Here is a 12,835-nt window from a genome sequence, read left to right as displayed (position 1 = left end):
AGTACCCCAGGGTTAGGGAATAGATATGGGCTTGGAAAATACACTCAAGATTCAGAAGGATTTTGACAGGCCTGAGCACTAGGCCCTGCCCAACAAGATGCCTTTCATTGGTGAGAAAAATAAGGTCCTATGCCTTGAATCCAAATGCGTAGGTATAGAGTAGGAGGTATTTGGCTCAACAATAGTAACTGAGAGGGATGTAGGTCTCACTCTCTGCTTACATATAAGTCCACTGTGTGCTGTAGTAGCCACCAAAAAAAGCCAACGCAGTCCTAGACTGCATCCATAAGTGATACCATGAAGACCATGGGAAATCACAGTACTGATTTATACTGCACTGATGAAACCACACTTGGAATATTGCATCTACTTCTGGTCACCATGATTCAAAAGAGATGCTGAGGCCCTAGAAAAACCACAGAGAAGCGCAACGAAGACGATAAGGGGTCTGGGGGAAGAACTCATACAATGAACAGCTAAGGGAATTACCGTAGGTTTGCTTAGCCTAGTGAAGAGAAATGTTCAGGGGAGGCGGAGAGCAGCCTTCCAATACTTGAAGGGCTGCCACAGGGAAGAGGGCATCCATTTATTCTCCAAAGCACCTGAGGGCAGGGCAAGAAGCAACAGAGGGAAGCTGATCAGAAGGAGATTCAACCTGGAAATGAGGAATTTCCGGACCGTAAGAACAATTAGTAGGTGGAACAGAAGTTGCCTCCTGGAGTTGTGGGTGCTTCATTGCTGGAGGCTTTTAAGAAAAGATTCAACGTGCATTTGTCTGGGTTGCTGTAGGGACTCTTTGCCTTGGAAAGCAGGTTGGACTAGAAGTCCTAGTTCCCTTCTAGCCCTTGGAATCTATGATTCTTTGTACTGATGGAATTTGCTGTCTGTCGCAGTCTTCTCTGTCCTGGCTTTTTTCCTGAGGCTCGGTCTTGTGTAGCCAGAATTAGCTCCACGGTCTCTTTCTTCAGTTTTTCTGCTCTTGGCCATTGCCAGGTTTTGTTATCTGCTTTGCCTTTTGTCTTTTTATACACTGTGGTTGTGTAATACTTTGCCTTGCCTTGTCTCTATTCTTCATCTGGTTTCTTGTAGGCTAGTTTGGTCTGTTTCTTCAGTGTGGTTGATGTGGTGGTCAGTTTGAAGGACTCTTGGGTCCGGGCAGTGATTGTCTTCATTCAGACTCTTGATACTATTTCCATAGGATATCTTGATCTTATTATTATTTAAAAGTTATTATAGCCATCCGCTTCCATAGCTGGTAGTGGCTTACAACTACAACTAAAAAACAATACAAGCCAACACAAACGTGCAGTTCACAGGCAGCCTGTGCTAAAACAATAACAATAATCAGTAAAATCCAATCTGGGATCCACAAGCACACCAAGGCCAGACTGGAGCTAAAACTAGGTCTTCAGTTTAGGTAGTGTATATTGGAGGGGGCTCTGCGGGTTGCTGGCTGACTGCTAACTGTCCCGGGCAGCCAAAAGCCCGGGACGAATGGGCTGTGCCGAAGGGCCTGGGACAGAGGGTCTGTGGGTGAACAGCTAGGGGAGGGCCAGCCGAGGAGAAAAGAGGCGGAATGCTGGCAGAGAAGCGGGCACGGCCAAGGGTGGGAGCCGAAAAGTCGTAGACCCTCGCTGAGAATCCAAAAGAACTCCCAAGCCACCCAGCAGTCTTGACGGTGAAGGGACTGCCCCGTGCGGTCATTCCAGTCTTAGTTCTAGGTTTCCCAACTCTCCCTGTAGATCCTGGCTTCATCCAGGAGAGAGCTGATAGAGCCTCTGGCATCTGCCCAGCACTGCTGCTCAGCAGCCTTTCTGGCTGATCCTTGGGCGGACTCCTCACTGGTTCTTCTCCTTTCCGTTTGCAGGAGAGCCTAAAAACACATCCGCTTGCTTGACCAGGTCTGATCAGTGCACAGGCAAAGCTGGGGGGCCCTGTGGCTACCTGGACGGTGCTGGTGCTGGTGGCAACGGCAGCGGTTGTTTAGCCAGTTTGTCCTTTGTCAAAATGGGCTCCCTTTTTTTGTTGGTGTTTGAAGAAAGGGTCAGCGCACAGGGGCCCAGAACGAAGGACATGCGGTTGAAACTCTTTGGTCCAGAAGAGACACATGAGGTCCTTTGCCTGAAGGAGACCCAGAAGATGGCCCTGCTGGGTGCTGGGTGCTGTTCAGGAAGTGGGAAACCCAGGCCCTTGAGGCAGGGGGCAGACGGAGGGAGGGGAAAGGAGCCTTTTGGGGACCGTGGTTTACTCTGGGCTGCCCAACCTCCTCTCTCTCTCTTTGCATAGGTACTGGCCTCTCTTTGACCGCTTTGTCCGCAGGGCCCTCCGTAACAGCAGCTTGTCCATCCAACTCCCTGCAGCGGTTTCCGCTTTTGATCTCTATCCTCTGGCCGAGGACGGCACTCTGAGGCCTTTCAACGGCCGTTATCTGCACAGTTACATCAAGGCCCTTCCTGCGGGCTTCTCAGTGTTGCCGCAGGTACAGTGGAATCCGGAGGTTCCCATTCCCCCTTTCTGATGTGCTGCACAAACCTGTGTCTCCATGGCCTCCTTGTTTTCCTCCTCTGCAGAACGAGCGGGTGCTTTTTGTACTGAACATGTTGCTGGGCGCAGACCAGCCCATCCTCCTGGTCGGGGAGCCGGGCTGTGGAAAATCTACCTTTGCCGAGATGCTTCTGCAGCCCAACTACTTGTATCACCGGGTGTGCCTCACGCCTGCGTTCAGCACAGGGCACCTGCGCCAACTGCTGCACAGGAGGTCTCAGAGCCCCCTGCGGGAGAAAGGCCTCTTCCCCACTGGCAAGCCCACTCGGGGCACCGTGAGCAAAGCACACTTCCTCTTCTTGATGGAGGATTTGCACCTGGCTTTTGTCGGTGAGCTCCCCTCCCCTCCACCCTCCCTTCCCTAAGACAACGCTGCCCAGGTCCCATATGGTCTTCCGCCTCCTTTCCAGATCCAGTCCGAGGCACCAGCCCTGTGATTGAGTCTCTGCGCCAGACCCTCACCCTCCAGCAGTTCTACCACGCCGAGACTCTGGAGCTGCAGCAGTGGCCAGCCACAGGTTTCAACTGCTTTGGTACGCTTTCCATCCCAATCACCGGCAGCCTGCCGCTGTGCCCTCGTTTTGGCAGGCTTTTCAGCACGGTCGTGCTCCCGGACATGAGCAGGGAGTCTTTGCTCACCATGCACACTGGCACGGTTTTAAGCTGGCTGGAGAAATTTCCTCTGCTGACCCGGCATCATGAGTTGGCCTCCACGGTGGTCAAGGCCACCCTGGACACTTATGAAGCAGTGAGTAGAAGGTTCCACCCCTCCCCTGCCTGCTGCCTCTTCCAGTTCTCTTTGCACGATGTTGCGAAGGTGATCAAGGGGATGCTTCTGCTGCGGCCCCGCCCAGGGGTTCATCTGAGCACCCACCCGGAAGACCACGGTTCCAAGGTGGCGAGCCCCAGGCGCATGTCTGTTATGGGGAGGCCGGCTGTGGGCACAGGGTACACCGCAGTACTCAGTACCCGGTTGGTCATCCGGCTTTGGATGCACGAGAGCCTACGCACCTTCTGTGACCCTCTGCGAGGAAAGCAGCAGCGGGAACTCTGTGAGCAAATACTGTTGGAAATCGCCACCTCTCTCTTCTGCGCCAAGCATTGCGTCCTGCGGGTGGTTCCCTCCCTTCCTTCTGTTCACACACACACCGCTACTCAATTTCCCAGCACGTCCAACACCTGTCTGGCCACGGCCTCTGTAGGGGAGGAGGACCCCAGAGAGGAGCATCTCCTGTTGACTCTGCAAGCTGAGCCTGAGTTCCCGTACAGCGGTGGCTATCCAAACTCCTGGGATCCTGTGGAGCAGGCCCCAGCCCTGGCGCTTGACCCACCAGATCCCTCTCCCTGGGAAGAAGTTGCCCTGGGAGAACCAGAAAACGAGACCCCCGAAACAGAGCCCGAAGAAGTGGATGTGGGGAAGAAGCCAAGCAGTGGGAAGCCCAACCAAATGAGAGTGTCCGAGGCTCACGCCACACCCCACCGGTCTTTCCTCATGCGAGTCAAGCGCCGCAGCTCAGGCAGGAAGGACAGCTCTGGCCCACTGCTGCCGCTTCACCTCCTGCTCCTGCAGAGCGAGTCCCCAGCAGACATTGTCTTCAGCAAGGACCTGGGCCCTGACTTCTCTGGCCCCAATGCGCACAATCCCTACCAGGAGAAGCTCTGGAAAACCCTAGAGACGCAGCTGCGCTCTTGCCTGCCCCCTGACTTCTTGTTGTGCTCAGACGTACTGAGGCATGTGGTACGGCTGGCCCGCCTGCTCTGGGGACCAGACAGGCACGGGGCCCTGGTGTCTTTTGTCCGGGGCACAGGCCGGCAGTCCCTGGTGGCTCTGGTTGCTCATGCCACAGACACCCAACTCGTTAACCTGCCAGCAAGCGCTAGTGAGGCAGAGGCACTGGCACTACTGAGGTCGGCAAGCTGGCAGGCTGGGATTACGGGGAGGCGAGTGATGCTGCTGGTGCACTCGGGAGTGAGTGTGGCCCTCTTGCATCAGGTCCTGGCGCTGATGACCGAAGGCACCTGCCCTGGACTCTCCAGCTCGGACGATTCCATGGCCATCATCCAGGCCATGCTGCAGGAGAACCAGAGCATCAAGCGCAACATGCGGGAGGACCTCGTGCTGCAGAAGTAAGGAAGGGGGAGGAGAGGGGAAGCGTCTCTGGGCCGGAGCTCCTTCAGAGCGCCCTGCTCTCTTGGCCTTGCAGGTTCTTCCAGTTGGTGCGTTCCAACTTGCACGTGTTCCTGCTCTTGGGGGCTCCTGGGTCCTTGGCGCTCCCACCCCTGACAGCCACAGCATTGGCTCAGTCGCTCTGCAGCTTGGAGATCTACCAGAACTGGAGCCAGGAGTCCTTGCTGCAGGTGGCCTCCAAGCGCTTGAAGGGCCACTTCAAGAGTGCCACACGGTTTACCCGAGGTTGGTGCCAGCCAAAGAAGGGGCCTCACTCCCTTTGCCTTTAGCCCCACCCTCTGGCTTCAGGGCATATGCTCAGAACGCTGCTCTTTCTCCTCTTATTTCCTTCCTTCGCCCTCGGAGTTCTTTCCCCAAGCAAACCGCCCAGGTGCTGAGCAGCGCCCAGATTCAGGGTTTAGGGATCGTGCTCCAAAGAGCAGAAGCCTTGATTTTCCTCTCCACAGACGGGTGCTCTGCTTCCACCTGAGCTGACCTCATTGTCTGTGAAGGGCAGCCTCAGCTGCCGGCAAAACACTGGGACCACAAACGCTACAGCTGGAAGCCCAACCCGGCCTACCAGATACTGGCCGGAAAGGAAGTTCACAGTAGTCTGTTTACACCCAGGGCTGCTCTCCCCCTCCATTAAGTCCCAGAGGTGCTCTTTTACTTTCAGCAGGGGGAGAGGCATCGGGTGTGGAGGAGGTCCTCCCCCTCTTCTCGCCGTGCTTGCAGTCTCCCTGAACAGGTGTTCTCCCGTGTTGCCTGCCAGAGCCCCTGTCCTTGCATGCCCAGAAGGACCTGCTGCACAACACGGCTGTGGCTGCATCCCAGATCCACTCCTCGGCAGCTGACTACGCCTCCTCCCTGGACAACAGCCTACCCCTCGTCAGCCCCAAGAGCTTCCTGGACTTCCTGGATTCCTACATCTACCTGTTTGACAGCCTGCAGGAGCAGGTCACCAGGAGAGCCGAACGGTGAGTCTGCCTCCTCGGGAGCCAAGACGCGCCCTGTGCCTTCTCTCAACCGCAGTGCTTTCCCGAACCCTGTCACGAGATTGTCTAAAACAAGTGTAGGAGTTGAGGTTGTGCTGCTCCATTTTTAAAACATGTCCATCCGTGCCTACCTGCTGCCAGTCAGAGTAAGTCTTGGAATGCCTGAAGTGCAGAAAAGGAGTGCAAAGCAGGAAATTGGAGGCGAGAGAGGAAAGAAAGAGACGTTGAATTCGTTTTTTTCTTTTCTATTCCTGACCAATTCCTGTCATCCCTTTTCAACTTTTATGTTTTTCTGGCAAAATGGAATAAAGCTGACATCCTTATATAGGTTTCACTTCCACATCTTTTAGCAAACATGGTGTCAGACCTGCTCCCGTCCGATCTCTTAGGAAAGAAAGACCCTCGACTCCAGGGGGTCAGATGAAGTGGTAGGTTCTTTTACTAAAAGATGCTGGTTGCAGTAGAGTCAGGCTAGAAGTGAATTTCCCACACTCAAAAGATACAAGAGGTTTCCCCTTTCACCCCAGCGCATGACCAGTCCGTCTTCAGCCAATAAGAGTCCACCTGGGTGCTTTGAGAACGCTGAGATGTTTGGGGTAACCCACATTCTTTCTCAGGGTCCGTGGCCTTGGGTGCCGGCACAAACCGGTTCCGAACTCTCCTGCTCTTCACCCAGTTGCCTTTCCCCATCCTCCCTATTTCCCATCACATCCTCATACATGTTTATTGCCCATTTGTTCCTTCCTCCCCACTCCGGTGTCCCCCTCCTCCCGCCTGGCCTTCGATGGCAGGGTGCCAGCAAGGCGCCAAGCAAACCTGACACATTCATTGTCATATCGGATCACAAGCTTCCAATCTCTTAGTATTCGCCTGCTATAAAATTCCTTCATCGATTTCTCCACCTTTAGCAGACATATGAGCCGCAATGGCACAGTGGTTAGAGTGCAGTACTGCAGGCTACTTCTGCTGACTGCCGGCTGCCTGCAATTTGGCAGATCGAATTGTACCAGGTTCAAGGTTGACTCAGCCTTCCATCCTTCCGAGGTGGATACAATAAGGACCCAGACTGTTAGGGGCAAGAGGTGACTCAGTCAACTGCTTAGAGAGGGCTGTAAAAGCACTTTGAAGCAGTATATAAGTCTAAGTCAGAGGTCCCCAACGCGAGAAAATTTCGGTGGAGGAGCTGCTTTAGGATGACCAATGGGCCAGTCCTGTGACTAGAGCTCTGGATTATGGGACTAGCCAGGCAGCTTGGTGGGGCTGGAAATCTCCACCGTAGAGGGAGGAACATGCAACTTGCCACTTTGCAGGAGGTGCAAGGAGTAGCACAGCCCTCGCTGGCCGGAAAAGGTAGCGGTGCTGTTGCGGCAAGAGCGGGTGGGGATGGCGGTGCAGACGGGCCGAAGCAACGAGAGGCAGCAACGCCCAGCTCTTTCTTCCCCCTGCTGTGGCTTCCTGTCGGTTGAACCCACCACTGGCTGGCCCCGTTCTTCGCCCACCCCTCCCACTCACTCCTGGCCTGGCCTGGCCTGAAAAGGGAAGGGCGGGGGATGGAGATTTGCTCCATATTTCAAAGCGGGAGCGAAGCTTCATCTCTTGCTGGGTCTTGTGGGCGTTTCTTCCGGCCGGCCCTCGTTGATGCTGCGTGCCTGGGAGACGCACGACTTCCTCTCCGCTCCAAAACACTGGCTGGCCCGGATGAGGAGAGGAGAGGAGAGGAGAGAGAGAGAAGAGAGAGAGAAAGGAGATGTGAGAGAGGAGAAAGATGAGAGAGAGAGGAGAGATACAGAGATACAGAGAGACAGAAAGAAATAGAGATGGGAGAGAGAGAGAGAGAGATGAGAGAGAAAGAGAGGTGAGAGACATGCTGGATTCATATTAGTGGTCTGCGGGATTTAAAATTATGAATGGAGTGGTCCCTGAAGTCCGAAAGTCCCTGGTCTAAGTGCTATACTCTCAAAGCATGCCAGTTCATCAACTTACTCTTTTCCTCGTTTATACATAACTTTAAACATTTATCTGCTTTTCCTCTATCAAACCAAAGTTGATGTGGCATTTGATATATTCATTTTTCAGAGCCAGGCTCCGTGCTGTGCCATACAATGCAATGATTCAGGCCCTTATCATGTGGGCCTCAAGCTCAGGGGGTCCCAGGGGAAATCAGCAGGTCCTGTCCATTGTCTCCACCGATGTCCCACTTGCTTGGCCTCCAACTCGGAGCAAAATGAAGAGTTTTGTTGGACAACGGCCTAGCAAACCGCCCACAGTAACCAACAGGAACATATTCTGGGCCTGCAGTACCCAAAAGGGAGGGAGGCGCCCAAACCTGCCCAGGTCGTTCCCCAGGCGCAGAGTCAGCTGGCCCTTGCAACCCGCTCTGTGCGTGTTTTGAGGGTGGCTGTTTTTCTGCAGCTTGTCAGTAAACCAACCCCCCTCCTCCCATCAGCTCCCTGGAGTACAGTTGGATGCCTGAGGGGGCTGGGGTGTACTGGGGTGGAGCGAAAGGCTTTGTCCCTGCAGGATGAAGCTGGCATTGCAGAAGATGGGAGAAGTGAGCAAGAAGCAGCAAGAACATACGCGGGATGTCCGGGTCCTGCAGCAGAAACTGATCAAGATTAAACAGGTGAGTTTTGATGTGATAACTTGCTAAGAAATAGCTTAAAATTCAGAGCACAGATGAGACTCCAGGCAGGTCCTAGAGGGGCTCCGGCAGGGAAGGCTTTTCTGTCTGGTAATTGATTTCTTGACCAGATGATTTCTCCAAAGTGTTTCCTTCGATAGGAGACTCCCTTCACTGGGATGGTCTTCATGGGATGGTATCCAATATCCAACGAATACAATGGAGAAAGCTGGGAGAGAACAAACGCAACTAAATTAAGCACCTCCGGGGGCGGGAGGGGGGCAAGAGTTTTGTTCTGCACCTGGGTGGAAAGGGAGCAATGAAATGTATACATATACAATGCTAGATCACCTAGGATCTAGTCCTCAGTGAGCACACAAACCACAGAAAGGGACAAGATGCGTGTCACCAACCGTGCCTTCATTTCTTCGGTCCAATTTCCCACTCAATGATTTAACCCTTTTAAGGCACTTCTCGGTTACCAAAGAAGGGGCCAATAGGAAGGGGTCAATTCCAGAAGAAGGCAGAGCTTCTCCCTCTTCCAGACCTTCAGCCTCCAATATCATCCACCTCTGTTATCTCGAGGGATTTCTGGCGGCCAAAGCAGGGCTTTCCCAGCAGGAACCAGAGCCACCAGCTGGGTTTTGAGACGTTGGACCCTTGGTGGAAGAAAAGCCCCCGAGTGTTGAGCAGTTTCTGGCCCATTCAGGTGGGGCCTTAGGATCCCAGAAGAGAGTCGGGCTGTCTTGGCTTAAGGCTCTTCCTTCTGCAGCAAGCAAGCTCGGCGGTGGGATGCCCAGGAGGCTGTGCACTGGCCGAGAAGCCCCTCGGGGAGGGAGCTGCGACCCACCCCTTTTATTTATTTATTTATTTATTTATTTATTTATTTATTTATTTATTTATTTGATTTGCCAATTGTTTACAAGATAATAAGTATAAATGTATACATAGTTGTGAATACATGAAATGGGTACATATAAGAAAAATAAAAGAATAGGAGAAACAATAGGACAGGGACGGTAGGCACGTTGGTGCGCTTATGCACGCCCCCTACAGACCTCTTAGGAAAGGGGTGAGGTCAATAGTAGACAGTCTAAGGTTAAAGTTTTTGGGGTTTGGGGAAGAAACTACAGAGTCGGGTAGAGTATTCCAGACATTGACCACTCTATTGCTGAAGTCGTATTTCCTGCAATCAAGTTTGGTGCAGTTTACTTTGAATTTGTATCTATTGTGTGCTCTTGTGTTGTTATGGTTGAAGCTGAAGTATTCATTGACAGGTAGGACATTGCAATGTATGATTTTATATACCATGCTTAAGTCAGACCGAAGACGGCGTAATTCAAGGTTTTCAAGTTCTAGAATTTCAAGTCTGGTGGCATAAGGTATTCTACAACGAGTAGAGGAGTGGAGAACTCTTCTTGTGAAATATTTCTGGACTTTCTCAATTGTGCTAATATCAGATACGTAGTGTGGGTTCCAGACTGATGAACTGTATTCGAGTATTGGTCTAGCAAATGTTTTGTATGCTCTGGTTAGTAGTGTGATATTACCAGAGAAAAAGCTACGTAGGATTAGGTTAACAACTCTTAATGCCTTTTTGGCTATATAGTTGCAGTGGGCTCTAGCACTTAGATCATTAGAGGTGAGTATTCCAAGGTCCTTTACAGAGCTTGAGTCATCAACAAGATCTTGACTATTCAGCTTGTATTTTATTTTCTGATTTTTTTGCCAATATGTAAGACAGAGCATTTATTTGTTGAGATTTGAAGTTGCCATTTGTTTGACCACTCTGATACATAGTCAAGATCTTTTTGTAGGGTAGCAGTATTGTCTGTGGTATTGAACAGCTTTACATCATCAGCGAAGAGAACGCAATTGCTCTTAATATGATCACAGAGGTCGTTTATGTAGAGTATGAAGAGAGTTGGTCCTAGAACACTGCCTTGGGGAACACCACTATTGACAGGTACTGGATTTGATAGTACGCTCCCGATTTTGACCATTTGTTGTCTGTTTGACAGGAATGCTTCTATCCAGTTATTCAGTTGTCCAGAGATACCATAGGATTTTATTTTTAGGAGTAGTTTGTCGTGTACCACTGAATCAAAGGCTTTACAGAAGTCTATGTAGATTGCGTCTTTTGCTTTGCCCTGGTCGAGTTGTGTCGTCCATATGTTTTTGCAGTGTAAGAGTTGCAGATTACAGGATAGTTTTTTCTGAAACCAAATTGTTTATTGGAGAGTAGGTTATTTGTCTCTAAGTGAAGGATGATGGATTGGTTAATAATTGATTCCATGACTTTACAGGTGACGCAGCATAAGGAGATTGGCCTGTAATTTTCAACTAGGCTTGGGTCTCCCTTTTTGAAGATGAGGATGACTGTGGCTTGTGACCATAGGTTAGGCAAGGAGCTGGTTCTGAAAGATTTTTCAAAGATTATGCTTAGAGGTTTGGCTATGGCAGTGGATAGCTTTCTTAAGAAGTAGGCACATATTCCATCCGGTCCAATAGATAGAGATGGTTTTAGGTTGCGTAGTGCTTTTTCAACATTGTCTTCTGTGAAATCGATATGTATTAGATCATTGTTGTTATCTGTGGTACGGCTAGGAAATACTGGGCATGATCCATTGCTGTTTACAAATACTGAGCCGAAGAATGTGTTAAAGATGTTGGCTTTAATGGTGTCGTCGTTGCAGTCTTTACCATCAGGTCCTATCAAGGGAGGGATGGACCTTGAGTCTTTTAGTTTGTTGTTTACAAAATTGTAAAAAGCACGGGTGGAATTGGTGCTTAGAAGGTTTTCCTCTTGTTTAATGTGATAATTGGTGCATTCGGTCTTTATCTGGTGGCATAAATTTTTGTATCGGTTTTTGAAATTGGCAACGTGATCAGATTTGTTTTTCCGCCAGAGTGATCTCTTTTGGATTGAAGTTTCCTTATTGATATGGGTAATCTGCTTTTTGTTTTGTTTTGGGAGTTGTTGTTGGTACATATAGTTTGATGACTCTTTTGACTTCAAGTAAAAATATGTTGTAATGGTCTTCAACAGTATTGCATCCAGTGAATAGAGATTGCCAATCAAGGGATGAGAGATCGTTGTGTATAAGATCATAGTTGCCTTTTTGAAGTTACAATTGGGAATTACATCATTGTGGTGATTTTTGTGTGGACGTATGTTGAGACAAAAGTCAATCATATTGTGGTCGCTACTGGAAAAGGGTTCTTTAGTTTGTATTCCGTAAATTAAATTCAAACTATTGCAGAAGATGAGATCGAGGCAGTTGTTTAGTCTAGTGTTGTTGGTTACTAGTTGTTCCAGTCCCAGATTTGTAGTAGCATTGTAGAAGGTTGTGTGTATGATTTCAGTTGTACAATCATTTAGGGTCCAGTCAATATGAGGTAGATTGAAATCACCAAGAAAGATAAAAGGGTATGGGCAGGATGCAGTCCATGTTAGTAATGTATTTAGCTTGTTTACATGTTCGATGTCATAATCAGGTGCTCTGTAACATAGTAAGAATCGAATTGTGATATTTAAGGATAGTTCACAGATGATGGTCTCAGGAAGAGCAAGCTCCTGGGTAACTTGGATATTTTTTAGATGTAAGGATTTTTTATAGAAGATAGCAACACCACCACCTCGACGATTTTCACGATCTGATCGGTAAACATGATAGTCTCTTACTGTGGTAATGGAGTCGGGGAGAGATGCATTGAGCCATGTTTCACAGACAAATATAATGTCAAAGTTAGCCATATTTAGGAGGATGAGAAATTCAGGTATTTTATTCACGAGGCTTCTTGCATTGAGTAGTTTGCATTTAAGACCGGCAGTAGTTGGAATTGAGGTAGTTGGGGGCGTGCGTGCCTAGTCTTGGGTGATGGTGGATCGGTTGAGGTAGGGTTGTGGTTGAGGGTAAAAGCTGAGTATTGGGTTGCGTGGCTTACTTTTGATACAGTCAGCATGGTAGTCAATGTACAGGTCCTTCTCTCCATTGTCTAGACGGTTTTTGAGTTCAATGCGGAGTACACGGGAGCGGGCACGTTGCTGTATGGTTAGGTCAGGGCAGGGCCCAAAGAGAGGGGAGGGGGTTCCAGTCCACAGCCTTTGGCCCAACCCCTGTTGCTTCACTCTGGTAGAAAGCCTGCCAAAGAGAGGGGCTTTTTTTGCAGGAGGGGTCAGTGTGGATTGTTTATGGTAGGTCGGCCAGCAGGATTTCATAGAATTGCCCCAAGGCTGACCTTATTCTTGATGATCTGTAAGAAGCGGCTACTAATGGCAGTCATCGCTTGTGGGATGAAGACGTAGAGCTGCTTTGGAAGATTTAGAAAGCCTAGGCACAATAAATCAAGAGATTTTCCAACTGAAACACTGAAGCCTCCAAAGCCACGAACTGATAGTGGATAATCATGTGGCAAAGAAGCGGAGGGGGATGATCTTGCTCCGATTGGCCAGTTTCGGGAAGGACTTGCTGATGAACTCAAGATGAACTGGGAGGACAAAGCACA

At 50.1% G+C, this 12,835-nt stretch overlaps 1 protein-coding gene across 1 annotated transcript in view; it reads left to right on the top strand.

Annotated features, from left to right (window-relative positions):
• The window catches only part of DNHD1 (dynein heavy chain domain 1), a 49,251-nt gene that overhangs the window by 21,886 nt on the left and 14,530 nt on the right, over positions 1-12,835 (top strand). Inside the window, 6 exon segments of the mRNA XM_087967702.1 lie at positions 2,287-2,479; positions 2,571-2,874; positions 2,955-4,671; positions 4,749-4,957; positions 5,484-5,688; positions 8,227-8,329. Of these exon segments, the coding sequence (XP_087823828.1) occupies positions 2,287-2,479; positions 2,571-2,874; positions 2,955-4,671; positions 4,749-4,957; positions 5,484-5,688; positions 8,227-8,329 (2,731 nt within the window).

The sequence above is a fragment of the Notechis scutatus genome, chromosome 5 (assembly GCF_049901735.1).
Source record: "Notechis scutatus isolate UNSWTSFEM ecotype Mainland chromosome 5, rNotScu1.2, whole genome shotgun sequence".
Taxonomy (NCBI): Eukaryota; Metazoa; Chordata; class Lepidosauria; order Squamata; family Elapidae; genus Notechis; species Notechis scutatus.
This window is presented reverse-complemented; position numbering and strand designations above follow the sequence as displayed.